We start from the raw sequence: 18,272 nt of genomic DNA on the forward strand, positions 1-18,272 counted from the left end.
CCTAAAAGAGCTGGGCTGGAGATAAAACTGAGAGGAAACAAAAAAGCCACAAAACACACAAGTGAATGGCATTCACATCTGCAGAGATAAAACAGTTTTGCTTCCCCCCAGCAATGCGCTGAGCTATCTCCTCGGATAACCAGGCGGAATTGGGAAAACACGTGGAGTACATTTGGAAATAGCAACAAACCTGACTGAGATGACATCAGCCTCTTTTTTCCTTTCCATAAGACGAATAAATTGAAAAAAGATAAATAAATTCTGATGTCTTTCTAAAAAGATGTCTAGATTAATTCATAGATATAAGCGATCTGAACACAAAAGAAACACAAAGATTCATAGAAGAATGTTGATAGACTCCCTGAGCCTATTCCAGAAAGAAAACATCAGTGGTTTGACCCTTTCTCTGAAGAACTCCACGACAAACCTGGTACCAAACCTGGTGTGGAAGCCACAGAGGACAGAGAAGAGTGGAAAGACAAAGAAATTGCAAGGAAATTAATAAATCATTAGACAAGAACTTGTCTAATCCACCCAAAAATGGCTGTGGGAAGCAAAGCACTGGCACCACACTGCAGACTCCTCAAGGGTAGGGATGATGGGGAACAGTGGAGTTTTCATGTGGCACAGTGGTTTGCAATCTCACCCTAATCAGAGGCCGCAACCAGGAGGTTTCTGCACAGGGAAGAGCTGCTGAATTTGGCCTCGCTGGGAGGAGCTGAGCACATTCATCACGTCCCTCAGGCTGCCTGCAATGCAATTTTCCACCTTTTTCAACACACGGACTTTCAGAAGTCCCTTGTATGTAACTGCTGCAGAGCACAGGAAAACATGCCTTTCTTTGCCACCTTTCGCACAGTCCGCTACAATCCAGTGCCCGCGGGGATGCAGGGACCACAGGTTAGAAAAGCAGGGCTTCTGACCATTCTAGCAGAGGAAACAGACATATTTTCTGTAAATCATGCTGATCAAGGGCCAGTTAAAGAAAATGCAATTATCCCCAAACTGTATTTACAGTGAAAAGGGTTTATAGCTTGTGTAATTATCTTTTCGCCTCTCTTTTCTGAGAGTACAAAAGTCTACTCTCATTAAGCACCTGCGACAGGGTGCCAGGCACCAAATATATGATTAAATACCTCAGTGAAGAGACAGGCCAGTTGCTCTGCAGTGTTTTGATTGAATTCAAAAGGGAATCCATCTGATCCCCCTCTTTCTCTGTGGCCAGTGATTGATTGCACAACTTGCTCCCAGCAATGTGATTTTTCTTTCTGACAACGCGCCTTTACGGAAGTCACTGGAGTGGAAACCCCGACAGAATCAGAGGAAGATCATCAGGTTTGTATCTGCGCTGCACTATCATCGCTCCTCACTCCATTCATCCTGTTATAGATTTTCTCAAAGGACTGGAAAAAATGAAATCTGAATCGTCCCCTTTTGTGGAAACCTCCCTAGGAAATTACTTTGTGCTCGTGTCTTCGTATTGGGTAATTACAGCCTAGGTACCAGCTATCAACCAGCGGGTTTCAGATTTAATAGAAGCCTATTCAAATTGCTGTCATGTAAAAAACATGGGGGGGGTGGACAAACAACCAAATTTCAGGTGCTAAAGCACCAGCTGTCCTCTAGAAGGTACCCAGAGACTACTCGTGCTGTAGGCACAGCCAGATGAAGCCGACTTCACTATAACCACACGGGCGCAGCCACCAGGCAGCCCGTCACCCCTCCTAGTTACAGCCCACTCCAAAACTGGATGCTGTAAAACAAAACCCTGCAGTCTTGAGAAAGCACACCAGCACACAGGGACTTTCAAGATTAATGAGTAAGGATGGAATGACTCAAGTCTCACTACCGTGGTGGTTTGCTATTAGCAGAGCTGCACCAAAGAAAAAATGTGGGACAGTGCATCACGCTCAAAAAGAAAGAGAAGGGAGCTTTGCTGCAGCAAAGGCATGAAGCTATGATCTTGTGCCATCAGAGAGGGCAAGGCTCTCTCGAAGACACAAAAGCAGGATTGATCTTTTTGATTTGGGATGCATTTCCTGGCTACAAGTACTTCTGGTCCTCAGCTTAGCATCAAATTCGTGGTAGTGTAACGACGTTTCACCTGCGGCTGGAGGAGGCTCCTCAAACCTGAGATGCGATGTGTGGTTAAGGCTTTCAGCACCAACATCTACCACATCCTGCAATTCCCAGCTCAGTCTCCCCGAGACATTTGCTGGCATTACTGCCAGGGATGTGCTCGTTCCCACCTGCAGAGTTTGGGGAAGGTTTGCTGCTGGGCATGGCTGCGGTTACAGCCCAAAATGAAGCTTGGTGCTTCCACAACTGTGTTTAATTAGACGCCGATAGGAAGGGAAAGGCAAGGATGAAACCAGCTGTGCAGTTCTCCTTCTTGCCTTGAGCTTCACAAGCTCCCAACGTGGGGAAATAAGGTAAAGCTGATGAAATAGAGGTAATGAGCATCTTCTGAATAAAAATAATACGAAAATAATAAGGAACAAACTCAAAAGGCTTGTACCAGGGAACCTTATTTTCCAAAATAAGGTACAAATTATGGATAGAAAGCATTTTAAGCTCTCAAGCTTTTTAAATTTAAAAACAACAGGCTGCTTTGACAGCAGTGAAGCACCCTACAAATCCCTAGCTAGGCTGGTGCACAGACACAAGAACAAGAAATCCTCTTCCTTACCCAGACACCCAAAGGCTTTTACTGAGACTGTGGCAATATAAACACATTATAGCTTGGGAAGAAAACTAGTAGAGGAACATCATCCTGCCTACGCCCACATCCAGCTTTGGAGTTTGAAAAGCATATAAATGGAGACAAAATGTATTCAAAATTTGGTAATGATAAAAAATAGCTCAGAAAATCACCACCCAGCGGAGGTTGTTTATGCTACGCTGCACTCATTGCGTGTGTATATCTGCATACATGTGTGAGAATACAGGTGTTCGAGTACACAACAATACCTGTAAAATGCAGAAACATTTATAAATGTAAAATACCTGTAAACAACAGAAAAAAGGAGAGAGAATTTTGCAACCGTCTCCTCGCACAGCTGCAGCCATTCCCTCTGTTTAATTCCCTTCCCTCTGTTTTCCCTTTTGCAAATTGCTGCTGGAACACCTTTAAATCAAACGATAAACCCGTATGGTTCCCCCTTATTTACAGTCAGCTGGGGTTAGTAAAATTCATCATATACTACCCTGACGCTGGAAAGAAAGCCATAATTCATAGCTGTGATCTTACTATCACGTATTAATAGCTTCACAAGACACAGAGAGAACTGCAAGGAGGCTGAAAAACAAGAGCAGGTTTAAACAAAAAGGCAACATTTCTGACTCTACACCTCCCCCTGCAGGAAAATTAGCCAAAGTTATATGAAGAGATGAAAATTGTATCTTAAAGTTGATTAACACGCTAGGAAAAAAAAGGGGGGGCAATTTTTGTTGCTAGTTTACATTGCATGAATCTTGAAGAGCAGCCAGCTTAGACTTCAAAGTCAGTGGTTTTCCTGAGTTAAGGCATTTAAGGTCTGAGTTCCTCCAAATGAAATGTTTTCATTTGCAAAACAAATACCTGCACAGATTATTCCATATAAATGCCTCCACAGCGTGGGCTGCTCCAGTTTAACCTTTGAAAGGTGAAGTGAGGAGGTTACAGAAGTAAAGGAACCAATGCTTGCGACCACCCCAGACCTCCCAGCGGCTCAACCAGTTTGCTTACTGGGAAACCTCCAGTACCAGCACGAGGCTGGCGAGATACCGCTCTGCAACCCTGACTCCTTTCAACAAGAGGAGGGGAATTATATTTCCCTAAGCACGAATGCATTAGCCTGAGCACTGCGACACGAAGCATTTGATTCAGACCTAAAAGAGCGAGCAGCCTTGGGGTGAAGCTTAGTAATGCACACATACCTTCAAAAGCAAACTAAAAAAGTAGACTCTCGTTTACTGGCCTCAAAAAAAGACACCAACCATCTGTTTCCTCTGCACGAGCCAATTTTGAGCATTGATGCTGTCTGCTGAGCAGCAGCACGCATGCTGAACGGAAGAAAAACAAGTCTGAAACAACTTTTACCGTGTTTGCTTTTAAACGCAAGCTAATCTAGAAAAAAACAGGCTGATTCGACAACAGCTCTCAACTCTACGCTGGAGATATTCAAGGATTCAAGCCCCTGGCAGAGCCCCCCCGCTGTTATCTTCCCCATTTCAATGCTTTCATCCTCCTCGATGCCCTGCGCTCGATACCCTGGTAGGCAATGGGGAGAGGGAGCTCCCTTTGGGTGTTTGTTTGCCAGAGTACGCCGCCCCAGAATAAAACTGCACAGGAGGTCCGAGATATGAGCTGATGACAGTAAAGCAGGGATGGAAGATATTTCCCCCACAAAAAGAAGTCATGCTGGCTGCAGACGTTCCCAAAATAACCCTCCTAACCAGCTTCTCATTAATTCCAGTTCCAGGAGCGCGGTAGCGATCAGTGCTTTCAGGATTTCCAAACTAATCCTTCTTTTGGCTTAAATACTTATGCTTAGGCTTTTTCTGTCTATGGTGCGAGGTGTTTTGCATAGAAATTGAAACCAAAATTGTTATAAGGCCTTTGTAAGAAAAAGATTTCCCATGTAAAAGCAAAACAAAATTAAGGCAGGAATAGCACGGCAATTCAGTCCCGACAGCCTCCCAAACTTCCCACTCATCAGAGAGTAATAGCTAAAACCTCCCCTTGTTTCATCCCTTCCAAAAGAAGGATATTTCATATGTGGTCTTGAAAATGGTCCAGCGCTTCCTGCTACCAGCCCCTGTTTCTGAATGCCACTGTTTTTCCTGACGTGTTGCCTCGGGATGGTTTTCCACGCCAGATGTCTGTCCCAGAACAAAGATTTGCTCTTCCCTACTGCATGGGTGTCATGTCTTCATTACATGAGGACTTCTACAGCATTGGTATTTTCACCAGGTGCCCTGCCTCATCCTAATTAGAATGAATATAAAAATAAATCAAGGTTGGGTGTTGAATGACATTGCTGCAAAATGTGAACGATACAGTGCCTAAATTGCAGGACTTCTGTTACAAAGCTTAAACCTTATGGGGCAAAGGGGACAGAACCTGGAAGAAATGAAGAGTTTCTTTGTTAAGTCACTGCAATGTTGCATGAGACATGAAACCTCACTCTGATGCTGGAAAAATCACCTACCAGAGCTTCCCCACATGCCCATCCCTCATTTTTGGCTGCCCATGAGACCTGGTACCTCCCAGCACTGACTCCCAGCACGATGCACAGCAGGGATGCTCTAGACACCGAGGTCTTAGCGTACACAGGGTTTGTAACTCTGAAGAAGCAAGCCCTCGAGCTTCAGAGAACCTCACATCAGTACCCACTTTTGACTATGACCTTGCAGCACCAGGGAATTTGTCTGTGCTGGGATAAACAAGACATCTGGCTATACCCTAAATAAGGGAGATATTTTTGACTTCACACTCCCACTGAGCTGTTCCCTTTTCAGTGAGTGCCACCATCCCTGTGCAACGGGTGATGTTGGAGAGCTGGGCAAAAGCCAGCGTGTAATTATGTCACGAAAGACTCAGGGGCTTGGATTAATGTTGTGCAGGCAAGGTTAATTGTGACATTCTTGAGTGGGATGCATCTCCCTTAACTTAGGCGTCAGAAAATTAAGCCAGCTGAGTTATTTGCCTTGGGCTGTCTTTACAGTAAAGGAGAGGAATACGCGTCCTCGGGGAGCGATTCATCTCACCCAGAGATAGGTGGCTGGGAGAGATCAGAGGGGTGGCATCGGGTGGGGCTTTCCACTCACTAAACACGGGCATAGGTGATCTGCTCTGACCTGGAGCTGGGTATCAGAGCCATCTAAATTAAGAAAGATGAATCCCGCCCTTCCTAAATTTGTTTGTTACTATTTTAGTATATAGATTTTTTAATTTCACAGCAGGAGATGCCATTTCATTTGTAAGCAGTACACCAGACAAACGAAACTGAATACTTTAAAATACAAAAGAAACTGCCTAGCACTGAGAACTTTTAAAGGAAGATGAAAAAAATAAATTTGCCAACGTAAATGTCATCCTAAAGTAGTACGTTGCAATTGTATGGCTAGATCTCCTAAAGCTGGGCTACTGCACCCCATATATATAGTGGTAGATATTTCTTAATTATCAAATCAGCAAAAGGCACTCAGATTACACTTGCTTGCTACAAGAGTTAGCACTTTTCTTGCACTTTTCATTGTCTAATTAGGTTTGCAATAGGTTTAAGAAGCAGATATGAATTTATATTTTTACAGAGGGGAAATGAAATAAGGCTGACAGCTGCCAAAAGATGTAAAACTAGAAGTGAAACCATAAAACGTCTGATTTAAAAGTCTGCACTAAAATTTTACGGTGACACCAGCCTTGACAGAACAACACACCTACCACACTCGATCTAAAACGAGTCCCCGCGTTATCACAGATATTAATGTGCACACACAAGAGGGCAGAGCTGTACTAGCACATTCAAACTTATATGTTTCCAGTTCTTTATGGTGCGGGGTTGTTGCTTTGAGGCGAAGAGGATGAAGTGTATTACACAATTTAATTAACCCAAAATAACTCACCTTTTTTAACAGCTCTCTTCAGAACTAAAAACACCTTCATCAGATCCTGCACCAAACACGTGTGCCAGTGCTACCCACGTACCAGAGATGAAAATACTGGCTTTTCTTATAAAACAATCACCAACCAATCCGTATTATTTAGAAATCATTTTCTTTCAATGGGTTTTTAGGTTCAAATGGGCTACAGAACCTGGCTTGCACATGGCCAAATGGAACCAAACTTGTTATGTCCAGAAATCAGGAACCACATTTGTGTCATTGAGTCCCCCCTCAGCATTTCTACCAACATATTTTCGTTTTGACACACTTAAAAGTATTAATTAATTTAACTCAAGGGCGTCGTTTTTTATCTGGATTTCTCAGGCAGCTTCACTCTTACAAGTTCAAAGGCAGCTTTGAAGCTGGCTCAAAGAATGGATTTATATTGATTTATCAGGAATTCAGAAATGACCGGCTCTGCAGCGCACAGAACCAACTCACCAGGGCACTACAAAGTTCCTGCTCCTCAGAGCGCTCGAGCCATTAAAATACTTGCAGGAGGGATGCCCATCGGTTCATCTGCGTGAGCTGCCTAGAGAGAAAGCGAGACGCATTCGCAGGACACCGCATAAAAGACGCCTATCTTTTTCTGCATAAGCTGGAAGTTATTTATAATGCAACAGTCACATTTTGAGATTGTCACCAGCGCTTCCTAACTACAGCCAGTACCACATGAAGTGAGTTTACTGCCCATCAAATTGGCACCAGCACCTGCTTTTTATTAGAGCCCAGTGACGACATCCTTGTCTTCAAGAATGAGGACCTACGTGAAAAGGACAGCACGATCAGTATTTGAGCTAAATATTGACGGGGACAGGAATAGCTAGACAAGAATAATACCCAGCACTTGAGAATGTTTCAAAATTCAATTAAGCAAAAGAAACTACTCTGGTAAGATGCAAAACACTGGGGCTTTGTCATCTATCCAAAACCCAGGTTTCTGCATGGTAAAAGAGTTTTGAGAAGCTTTGAGCCACAAAGAAGAACACCCTCCTTACCGCAGAGTTTAAGAACAGGACACAACCACTGCTTTAAAACATCTGCTCACATTATATGCTTCCCCACTTCTGGTGTCTAGTTTGGCTGTAATAGCCAGGTCTACACCAAACTTTGCTATTACATACAAAGCGACACTGAGCACTCGTGTGTTTACTACTGCTAAACCTGTCTCATCGACTGTTTGGGTCAGTACCCTACTTTGTCTCTGCGGAGCAGAGTGCTATTAAACCAGAGGGAACTTTGTTTCCTCCCCTTCGGTAGCCCACACTGGCCTTACAAGCCATTTTGGCTAGTTCAGCTGTAATTATACCAGACAGAAGTGGAAACCACCAAAAAAAAAAAAAAAAAAAAAAGAAATCAGATGAAGACTCACAAGCCTTGAAGCAGGCAGAAAACAGCCAGACACCTGGCTGATTTTACAGAAGTGCTCTGATGTGAAGCGATGAGTGTGTTAAATCACCCTGCGGGCAGAGCTGAGCAGGGAACACAAAATTTCTCCCTTCTGGTACGCTCGTACATCTTGCCTGCACCCTTCAGTACTATCTTTAGCAGCACTCAAACAGGTCAAGTAGTACTCTGCAGTATATTACATTTATGTAATATTTTTCACTGAACGTCTCCAAATGTTTTGTTAACTGAAAACCTGCAGCATCCAAACGCTGTCACTGAATGTTAGACCAATCTTCTCTTTGATAAATGTTAAAAAACAAAGCTGAAGCACTTTGCCAAAGGTCACAGCTAATCCAGAGCAGAATTCCTTTGCTATAAACATTAGAAAAATCATACCTACAATGGATCCAAAAAATATCCTAATGCCCCGGACTGGGGAGAACACTTAATCCTTGCTAATCCTTTTGCAATTCTCAAGTGGGAGATTTTCTCTTTGAATATTATCAACCTGCCCCATCCTTGGGTATGCGTAACAATTCAGAATTGCCTTCTTCTGTCTTAAGGGCTTCTGGCCCACGTTTTTTCAGCAACTCAAGTGTATTCCACTTTATTTTTCTACAGTGTATTTAATATGTTAGGGTTTTTTTTTTTTAGGATTTAGGATTTTAGGATTCTATCCTGTTATTAAAAATCCATCACTGTATCTCTGCAAAAGCTGGGGTCTAATATTTGTGTAGAAATCCAAATGCAAATCCATTAACCTCTGAACTGTTATTAGACTAACATGAGAGACCAGAACTTGCTTTCTAAATAATATTTTTCATGACAAAGGGAAATAAATTCAAGTTCCATAAAAGCTCTTTTCCCAGCTTGTATTGTTGACTTTCTCTACTGCAGCACTATCAGTTACCATAAAATGACTTGACTGGCCTGCGTGGCAAAAGGAGTGGAGAGCTGGGAGACAGTTGAGCTCAATTCAAAACCAATACAGCATTTGGGGAAATATCTGATTAATTTAAAATGCAGCAGGGAGATTAAAACCCCATCTCAGCAGGCAGATATTAACTCTACGTTGCTTCAAGGAACAGAGCTTCCTTTATTCCACCACCAATTGCTTGGGGAGAAAATATCAACACAGGGAGAGTTATGGATCTTGATGTAGCAACAAAGGGAATTGATTTTCAGAGGAGCTCTCCCCACGGGGGGTAAAGGACAAAATAATGAACGGTTTTAGCTACTAACGTGTCAGTTACTGAATAATGGTTGTCAGCAAGCGCAGCTACAAGATACTCGGTCGGGCTTGCCTTCCGCCACCCCCTTTAATTTAGATTGCTACGTTCAGAGGTTTCGACCCTGATTGCTGCAGTGCCTTTCCCCAGCAGCACCACAGCCTGCTGCAGACCCCCTGCATGCTTGGCGGATGCTCACTGCTCTCCCTTTGGGCTGACCTTCCTGCAGGAGGGGCCCTCTTCACTCCAAACCCCTCGGGCTTTCACAGCCACCTGACTGACTCATCAGCCCCGACAGCTGCTAATTGAAGAGCAATTTCTGCCTCTTATCTCACAGTTAGCCTTGTTTAACAGCCAGGGTGCAAAACACTGCTTCCAAGTTTCCATTTTAAGTTGTCTCCCAGGACAGGGAGCATCCCTGTGAGGAGCACCAGGCAGCAGCGAGGGGAAGTCACCGGACCCTCCAGTCGTGCAGTTCAACAGCACTCAACGTGTTCCCCTCTGCATAATTCAGACTGAAAACGCAGCGTTCCTTCTGGCTGAGCAACAAATCCATGTTTGTAGCTTCTCATTCAAATTACTTTTTGCAAATCTGAGACAACATTTTCAGAACCATCCATTTAATGTCTTTCATCTGCCCAGGACAAACACGGGCAAGCTGAACCCAGCCACCGCAATGACTTCAGTTAGGATTCAGTGATGACTTGGTCATAGTCTACTACATCTGCATGCAACGACGTTATTTAGTTATTATAATACACGCTCTGTTCAGGCACAAATTTTATCCACACCAAACCACCTGTAGAAGGCCCTAAGCTATTGTATCACACAGTCTCATATCTCATTGACCTGCTTGCACTAATTCTAATGTCTTTCTCACCTCCCACCTGAAAATGCAATGCAGATAATAAAGGCAGATCGCTGCAATAGAAAGTTACCATTCAGTGCTTAAAAATGTCAGTTTAAGATAACTTTAGCAGTGCTCTTCTACACAAACACACCAAGCAGATTTGCTTGGCTCCTTAAAGTTTACTAAAACTCTCCTCAGCCAAACTACATAGGGACAGAGACTTCATTAAGAAATTCTAGAAAAAATCCTGTTTAAAAAAAATCTGTCACAGGTAAGAGATGCTACTCTTCCCTGCCAAAGTCCCCAGAAGAATATACAACATCACTTTCATTTTTTCCTCTCCTCTCTAACATATCCCCAGGATCATACTCACACTGGACAGTTACATCACACCCTATAACAAATCTTGCAGCTGCCCTCATTTCCTAGAGATTAACAGGAGGCTTAAATCAGCTTTTACCCACTGTATGGAAGGCAACAGAGTCAAATATTAAATGGCAAAGGCTTCCAAAGCATTTAAGAACTTCCTGTGGTGAGCCAGGTACTGGAGGTGCCCCACTTTACCTCGAGACCCAGACATAATTACACAATCACAGGCTAGACTTTTTGTCTTCATGCTAGCTCATTTTGACTCAAGAGTCGTACAAGGGAGACCCAGGGGCACCAACAGTTGGATTTCATTTACAATTTTCCCCTCTGGCAGACAGCTGTGCAAACACCCATGCCAAATCAAGGAGGCAGAAGGAATATCGGGTGGTGACGGATGCAAAGCAATTCTTCCGTGCAGCCTGAAAACCTGAAGGAATGTTGGTGGCCCTTCTTAAAGAAGCGCCCGGCTCGGTTTCGAGGCTGTCGATCAGCCTCTTGATCAAATGGCAGGCGGGATCTGCAAAAGCAGTCCCATTAAGAAAGTCACAACTGCCTCCGTTCACTCCCCCGAACAATCAATATTAAATTGCGCGCACTTAAAAGCAGGAAGGCTCACGACTGACAGTTTAACAAGCAAGCTGACAGAGGCACGGCAGCTTCTACCCAGCACACCTCCACGGCTCGTTCGTAAGGTTGACGGCCCCATCTTTCTTGCTCAGCTATTCCGTTCGCTCATGAATTATGCAGAGTTGATTTAATAGACCTCAGCCTCCCAGGAAAGAGCCGTGGAGTGATAGTCCATCTCTCAGCAAACACCATCCGCCTGATCCCTTTGCAGCTGTCTTATTTAGAGAGCTGAAGGGGATGCTGTCCTGAAAAAACAGGCAGAAGACGCAGCCTCCCAGAGTCAGGGAAAATATCATAGATGTGGCTTGCATGAGAAGGCAGAACAAGGTGAGGTTCCTGCAGATGAAGGAATCAGTCACAATCTTTACAGAACTGGATGGAGATGAACCAAGCAGTGCCTCCATGGAAGCCATACTAACTGTTGTGAAGTGAGAGCCATCCCTGCCCCGAAAGAGTTGCTGGTGGAGATAAAAGTTCTAGATTTATTTTTACTTGCATACGGGCCTGCAGCAGTAGCAATCTCTTCTTAGATCTGGGCAACATACCAGAGGCTCACACTTGTGCAAGGCAACAACAGTAGGTGGATACAGGGCTAGGTGAGGTTAGCCTGGCCTCCCCAAAAAAAGGCAAAGAGGCTTTTCCAGCTTCCCAGGGCCAGTTATAGCACTGTGCCTACATGCAAGACAAAGACTTCACCTTTAGGCAGAAAACACAATGCCCAGTCGCCAAATAAGCTCCTTTGTAATGCCAGCATTACCACCGGGGCATTCTCCATCACGAGGTATACAGAAACATGGAATATTTTCTCCCAAAGCATGCTCTGACAGGAACACCACACATTCAGGTAGAAAAAGGCCAAACTGCAGTGCTCCCTACCTGAGCGTCCCTGAACTAAACAGCAAGGGAAAAGGCGGACTGCTTCCGACTTGTGCTGTCAGCATGTTGGGCTTCTGGCAACACCGCAGAGCTCACTCCACATCATCACCTGAGCTGATGGGGCCCTGGGGGTGCTTGAGTAAGGGAAACGCAGAGAACCCAAACCTCACAGGTATGCAGGTCTCTACAATGAACAGATCCGTATGGGGAACGTGGGCACAGCTGAGAACTACAGAGAAGGAGATGCTCACAGAGGGCACTGGGGCAAGTCACACTGCACGATTTAGGGGAGAGGGGGAAGGAGTGGCTGCACCACCAAGCTGCACTGCAGGCTTTACAAGACCCTTTACAAAATATCAGGATTTAGTCAAATATTTCAATATTTCAATAACTCAAAATGCCACTGATCTAGTTCCGATTCAGTCAAGATTTCAGAAATACTTGAAGACTTAACACCCATTTTGGTATATAACAAATTAAAAACAAACCTAGAGTTAACACAGTTACAACCTGACTGGTTTGATCCCAGTTGCACATGCTTTTACTTCAAAATGTAGAAAATATGATGTCAAAAAATCGACAAGACGTGATGTTTGTTTCCCAAGATCATTTTTAAAGCAGAACATTATTCTGAAGAATGCAAGTATACACACAACCAAAAAGGACAAAAACACTCATATTATTTAAGAAGGTAGATGAATATCAACTCATTAGCAAGCCAAGAAGTATGTAACCACTAAAATAAAGTCCGTTAGATTATAAGATGCAGCCTGTAGGTACAATCAGTTAGCCAGCAAAAGCACTGAGCTAGTGCTGACATAGACCCTACAAAAAAGTACTTGTACTCAGCAGCTTGCAGTCTAGAAAGCCTCGTCTTTTCCCAACGGACATTTCTTTCTTACTAGACAGCTGCACACACTATGAAGAAATCTTAATATCAACCTGCCAAGAAACACAATCGTATCTTAAAACAAACCTCTTTTAGGATGGGGTTTTGGAGGCTCTCTAGCCACTGGCAATGTAGAAACCTAGAAAGACAGAAAAGAGAAGTATTAAATACACCAGGCAAGGTTTCTTGAAGACACATTCCACAAAATAATCAGAAAGGACAACCGGCAAACCCCAAAAGAGTGCACAAAAATAGCATCGCTGCTGCTAGACAAACTCTGCCCTGCCAAGCACTAATCTTCCCTAGCCATAGCTCATTTGAGATTTCCACTCACTGTGTAGATTAAATAAACCTGTTTGTCTTACAGATCGTTCAGTTTTTGTAGGTTCACTGCTATTGATTAGGATTCCAGAAAGTGATCATGTTGCATGTGTTTACATTAAAAAAAAAACTCAAGCATTTAAGACACTACTTGGAGATCACAAGGCAAAATTTTAGAAGTGTGTTATAAACATTTATAGAATTAATTTGAATGAAGTGGTTCTGAGAAGTGAAGGAAAATCACAGACAGCCTCTGTACTGACCTACATGAGAGGCACACGGCTGTGCAGGCTCAGACCACACCTGAGAGGAGCTCACTCCAGAGAAAGCTAAGTTTCACAGTGCATCTTAAACCGTTTTGGGGTCATCTTTAAAGGATTTATTTAGGGCCAAGGTGACCTAATTAAACACCCAGCATTCTGCCTTTTCTTGGTCGAGAAATGACAACGTGGAAGTCACCCAGAGCAAGAGGAGAGAAAGTCAAGTGCCTTCTTCCCAGCAGGGGCATTCTCCACAGGCCTGCACGCTTCTAACCAGTCCTTGATGTCCTCTTGAGAAGAAGTTTAATCACTCTTCGTGAAGATGCAGTCTTTTAGGGAAAACAAGTGCATGCTCCAGAACACAGGGGCAAAACCAAAGGCACGCCGAGGGCAGACCCCTGCCCCAAACACTTTGGGAGTGCAGCGACGCCATGCCACACAGGGCAGCAAACCTCACCCCACAGACACTGCCCACAGCTCGCAGCTCGTGGAAATAAACCCAGTGAGGAATTTTTCTTACTGTACATCAAAATCGAGCAGTCACAGAAGTTACACAGGATCACCCAGGGGAAATATTTTCATTTTTGCCTTCCAAGCCTCACAGGGAACAGTCCTCAGACAGTCCTTGTTCCTCTTCTTATAGGATTTTACAGGCCTGTCCCACCTTAACATTTTATTTTGTTAGGGTGGAGTTTCAGCCTACCTACTCGTTCCTTTCAGGGCTTTGGGAACATTTTTAGGTCTAGTTTTCTGGCTCTGGCCAGCTTCGTTTCTTAATTTTTAATATTTAGTCACTTTTCTGGTTGTTAATGAGAAGCGTAGCGTTGGTCCTTTTGCAGAGATACCTCACCCCAAGACCTTCTTCCCAAGCAGCAGTAATGAGTGCAAAGAGCTTCTTGTTGATATATTTTCAGTGTTTTTTTTTTTTGTTTTTTTTTTTTTTACCAACACATCACCCCCGAGTGCCGCTCAGTGGCTTCTCCCGTTCCTCGCCTCCCACCGCCCCAAACACCCCTCGTTTGGCCACCCCTGCGTGCTGGCTTGGCAGCGGCCGGCCCCACAAACCGCCTCATTTCCCCCTCCCCCTGCCCTGTCAATACCTCCCCACCCCCGGGGAGCGAGAAATAACCCAATCCCGCCATCATTTCCCTCACGGAACGCCTAAAAACCCTTAAAATCGCCTCAAGAAACGCCCGGAGGCGTCCTCCCACCCCCTCACCCCCTTAAATTCGGTGTTTTTTTTTAAGCCCGGGCCGCTCCCCCGCCCGCCCCCCTCAGCCCCTCACCGGCCGGGCCTGAGGCTCCGCCATGGCGGCGGCGGGCGGGCGGCGCCGTTGCCGGGGTTACCGCGCGGCCCAGTTCCGGCGCCGGGCCCGCCATGGCGGCAGCGGCGCCGCGCGGAGCCCGACGGGAAGGCGGCGGGGATGGAGCCGGCTCCCGCCCGCGGGCTGAGGGGGGCTCGCGGCTCCTGAGGGGAGCCCCCCTCCCAGAAAGGGGTCGCTGGTTGTTATAAACGCGTCGCCCTGCCCGCCCCCGGCTTTAAAAAGTATTTTAAAGATGTGACCGGCTCCTGAGTGGGATTCGGATCAAACAACAGCTGGGTTTTCCCTTCAGGAGCAGAAGCCTTGGGGCTGGGGTAGACGGTTTGGGAAATGCTGAGTAAAAATCAAGGGTGAAGGCTCAGCCTCGCTCAAACCACACTGCTCCCGGAGCAGACATTTTAAGTATTTTGAATAGTTGAAGCCCAAGTAGCCACTGCCATGGTGGTAGGCACAAACACGTCTGCATCGTCCCACCCCTCACCCGCCAGCACTCGAGTCGCAGCAGGAAAGCTGTGAGGTGCAGGTATCGGCATCCACAGGGAACAAATAAAATGAAGAGACTGCATTTCACATCACCGCCCTGCCTGCGAGCTGCCCCTTTGCCATTTTTCCCCCTCGAGGCTGGCAGAGCTCATAGGACACTAGCCTGGCGAAAAATACCACAGGAGGAGTTCCTATACAGGAGTAAATTTAATAAAACCACCACCAATTGTTTACTTTAACATAGCTCTTGTTACAGAAATCATAAAAATGGACTCAGTAGCTAACTCATTAGTTCTTTCCCCTTTTAATTGAAAAATACCCCCACTGATTTCAATTTCTACTGCACTAGATGGAGTGTTAAATATTTGCCAGGACATTATGCCCAGTAATCGAGCCCAAAACAAACACAAAGACAATTCCATCATCTTTCCTTTTCAATGTTACGACTCGTTATAATGTAAGTGAAACTTAACAGCAAGGAACGCTCCATTTGACAGATGAAAGGGGGAGGGAGAGGAGATCCACAGCCGAAATCTTGCAAGAATCTTTTGAGAAGTGGTGCAAAATACCCCTCCTTTTCCTGCCTCAGAACTAAGGAAAATTAAAAAAAAAAAAAAAAAAAAACAAAACACAAAACTCTAACCACACACATACACACACTTCCTCCAGGTTCAGAGTGCGTGTCCTGCGTGCATGGATGGGAACAGCTGAGTCTGATTTGGGCAGGCCAAGCAGTACCAATGTGGGGAGAGAAAAAAAATAAAGAAAAAAAGGCAAAGCATCCTGAACCACAATGTACATTCGTCACTAATGCGGTGCACACCGGGTTACCGAGTGTCAGGAGCTGAGCGTGAGGGGACGGGTCTGTCGCCAGCAATAGGTACACACAAAACCACAGAGGCCACGGCTGTAAAGGAACTGCAGGAAGAGGAGAAACCCCACTTCTCTGGTTAAAGCCTTCAAAAAAAGTCACTACACCAGCACACGCTTCCCCCACCCCATCACAGGGAAAACAGAACAAAACAAAAAAAAATAATCAAACTGAAAGAAAATGCACAGCAAATAGACATAATCTTGAAGATTTTTAAAGAATAAATATTTTTTTGTAATTAAACATTATGCAAACACGTGCCACGCTTGCTCTTTGTCCATGCATATGCGCTATATACAACTTTGAAAAATACTGTGTTGTCCTCTTTTTGTTTTAAAAGTCATATACAAATTTTTTTTTTCCTTGCTGTGTACCCCCCCCTCCTCCCCTCCCCAAGAATCACCTTTACAAGGAGCCAAATCGACATTCATCCGTGTACTTGGGTGGCAGAGAGGAGGAGGGGGGCGGGAGAGACATCCCCCCTTACCAAAGTACATCAAAATGGCTGGTTTGGACATGAAAAGCAGTGTCAAGAAATTGGTTTAAATTTCATCTGTACTACACACAGGAAAAGAAAGATAGAAAAGAAAAAGGAGTCGGCTTGGAGAATGAAGCTACGTTACAAGTTAAAGTTGGAGGGTTTTTTTTTTTTTTAGTGCGTCTGTCACACTCTTATTGGCCGCCTAGAATACTGTTGTACAATGGTTTATCTACCTTTTTTATTACAATATAATTTACTTAAATTTTCTGTTAACAAAACAGAATCCCGGTACTACAGACCAGCGGTGTAACAGGCGTAGTGCCTTGTGTGTGTTTTTATTTTTATCGCATGAGCACTCTAGATGGTAAAGGTTTCAGAGTTCGTTTTATGCGGGGCCTGTCTCAGTCCTCAATGTACTCCCACAGGTCCTTCTCGTAGCCTTCATGCACGTGCTGCAACAAAACCCTTCGTCGACTCTCGCAGTATCTGCAGCAAAGGGGGACAGCACAGAAAAGACAGGTTAGGAGGCACAGCTCGTCCCAGGCATTGAGTAATGCAAACCTACATTAAGCCTTGCTTCCAAAGGGGAGATCCCCAGAGAAGGGCTTTGTATCTGTAGCCAGTTAACAGCACTAATTAAGACTTCAGCTACTCCAGTCATTCACTTCAGGTCCCTAGGTGGAAAACCATGCAAATTTATAGTTTCCTGTGCAAAAGTATCCCCAAAGCCCCTAGAGCTGAGAAATCTGCTTTGATAACTGAAAAATGAAGAAGGGGTGGCTGCAATTTGCAGAAGCTAGAGCACAGGTTAGTGGTGACACCTGCAACAGGAGGGAGCTCTCCTCAAAGGTGTGCTGATGCCTGCTCACTGAGCTGTATATAGACAATTCCAGGAGCTAGCTGGGCAAAACCCTGGAATGCTGACCCTGTTTTATTCCCCCTCCAAAATCCCTGTAGAGATGGAAGTGGTAGAGCATTGAGAGATGGCTACAAAAAGGGCACTGGCCTGGCTGGAGGGCAGGTCTCACCCCACAGTTCCTGCGCCTCAGAGGGGCGCTATGCCCTGCAAGGTCTTCCCACCTACACACTTAAACTGACAAAGCTGCAAATAAAGCTGATCCCAGAGTTAGGTACAGTCCTACCAGGATCAATGATAGTGAGGAAAAGGGATATCATAGGAACATATCAAAAGATGCCATGTTCATTTCAGGTGCGTTAGCCAACTAAAAAGATAAAAGCAGAGAAACGTTTAAAGTATTCAGGTTCCAAAAGCAAATTATAAATAAGCAGCAGGCAATTCTGGATTAAACCCCTTCCAGTGGAGCACGTCCCTCTGCTCACTAAAAGGAGCTGCCCAGTAGAGGCACAGGAGGAGCCCCCCAGCACAGTGCAGGAGACCCTAACAGAAAGCTATCCAAGCATAGCACATGCCAACACGTAGGCAGGAGTGCAAGTACATCATAGCAGCCTGAACTCAAATGTTTAATGCCCTAATACTGTTAGCATTCAGTATCAGATCAGATCAACAGATTTATCTGAATAAAACTGTTCTGGCTCTTCTCCCTGCCATCAGCTGTTGCAACACACGTCCTCGTACACCAAGTCCCACTGATTTTTACAAAGCATGCAATAAAGAACATGCACAATTACTGCTTTC

At 44.8% G+C, this 18,272-nt stretch overlaps 2 protein-coding genes across 3 annotated transcripts in view; both read right to left on the minus strand.

The window, feature by feature from the left end:
• BBS4 (Bardet-Biedl syndrome 4) overlaps window positions 1-14,800 on the minus strand; it is a 40,376-nt gene extending 25,576 nt beyond the window's left edge. Inside the window, exons 1-2 of one of the 2 annotated variants that reach the window (XM_032194603.1) lie at window positions 14,745-14,800; window positions 12,965-13,016 (exon numbers count right to left, since the gene is read on the minus strand). In XM_032194603.1, the coding sequence (XP_032050494.1) occupies window positions 12,965-13,016; window positions 14,745-14,768 (76 nt within the window). In that variant the 5' untranslated portion in view covers window positions 14,769-14,800. Of the gene's footprint in view, window positions 1-12,964; window positions 13,017-14,744 lie in introns of those variants that run through there. The other variant, XM_032194604.1, reaches the window with a different exon arrangement.
• A 2,039-nt stretch (window positions 14,801-16,839) lies between these two features.
• Window positions 16,840-18,272, minus strand: part of ARIH1 (ariadne RBR E3 ubiquitin protein ligase 1) — a 53,719-nt gene continuing 52,286 nt past the window's right edge. Inside the window, exon 14 of the mRNA XM_032194794.1 lies at window positions 16,840-17,101. Coding sequence (XP_032050685.1) covers window positions 17,017-17,101 — 85 coding nt within the window. The 3' untranslated portion in view covers window positions 16,840-17,016. The remainder of the gene's footprint in view (window positions 17,102-18,272) is intronic.

This window comes from Aythya fuligula, chromosome 11 (assembly GCF_009819795.1).
Source record: "Aythya fuligula isolate bAytFul2 chromosome 11, bAytFul2.pri, whole genome shotgun sequence".
Classification (NCBI taxonomy): Eukaryota; Metazoa; Chordata; class Aves; order Anseriformes; family Anatidae; genus Aythya; species Aythya fuligula.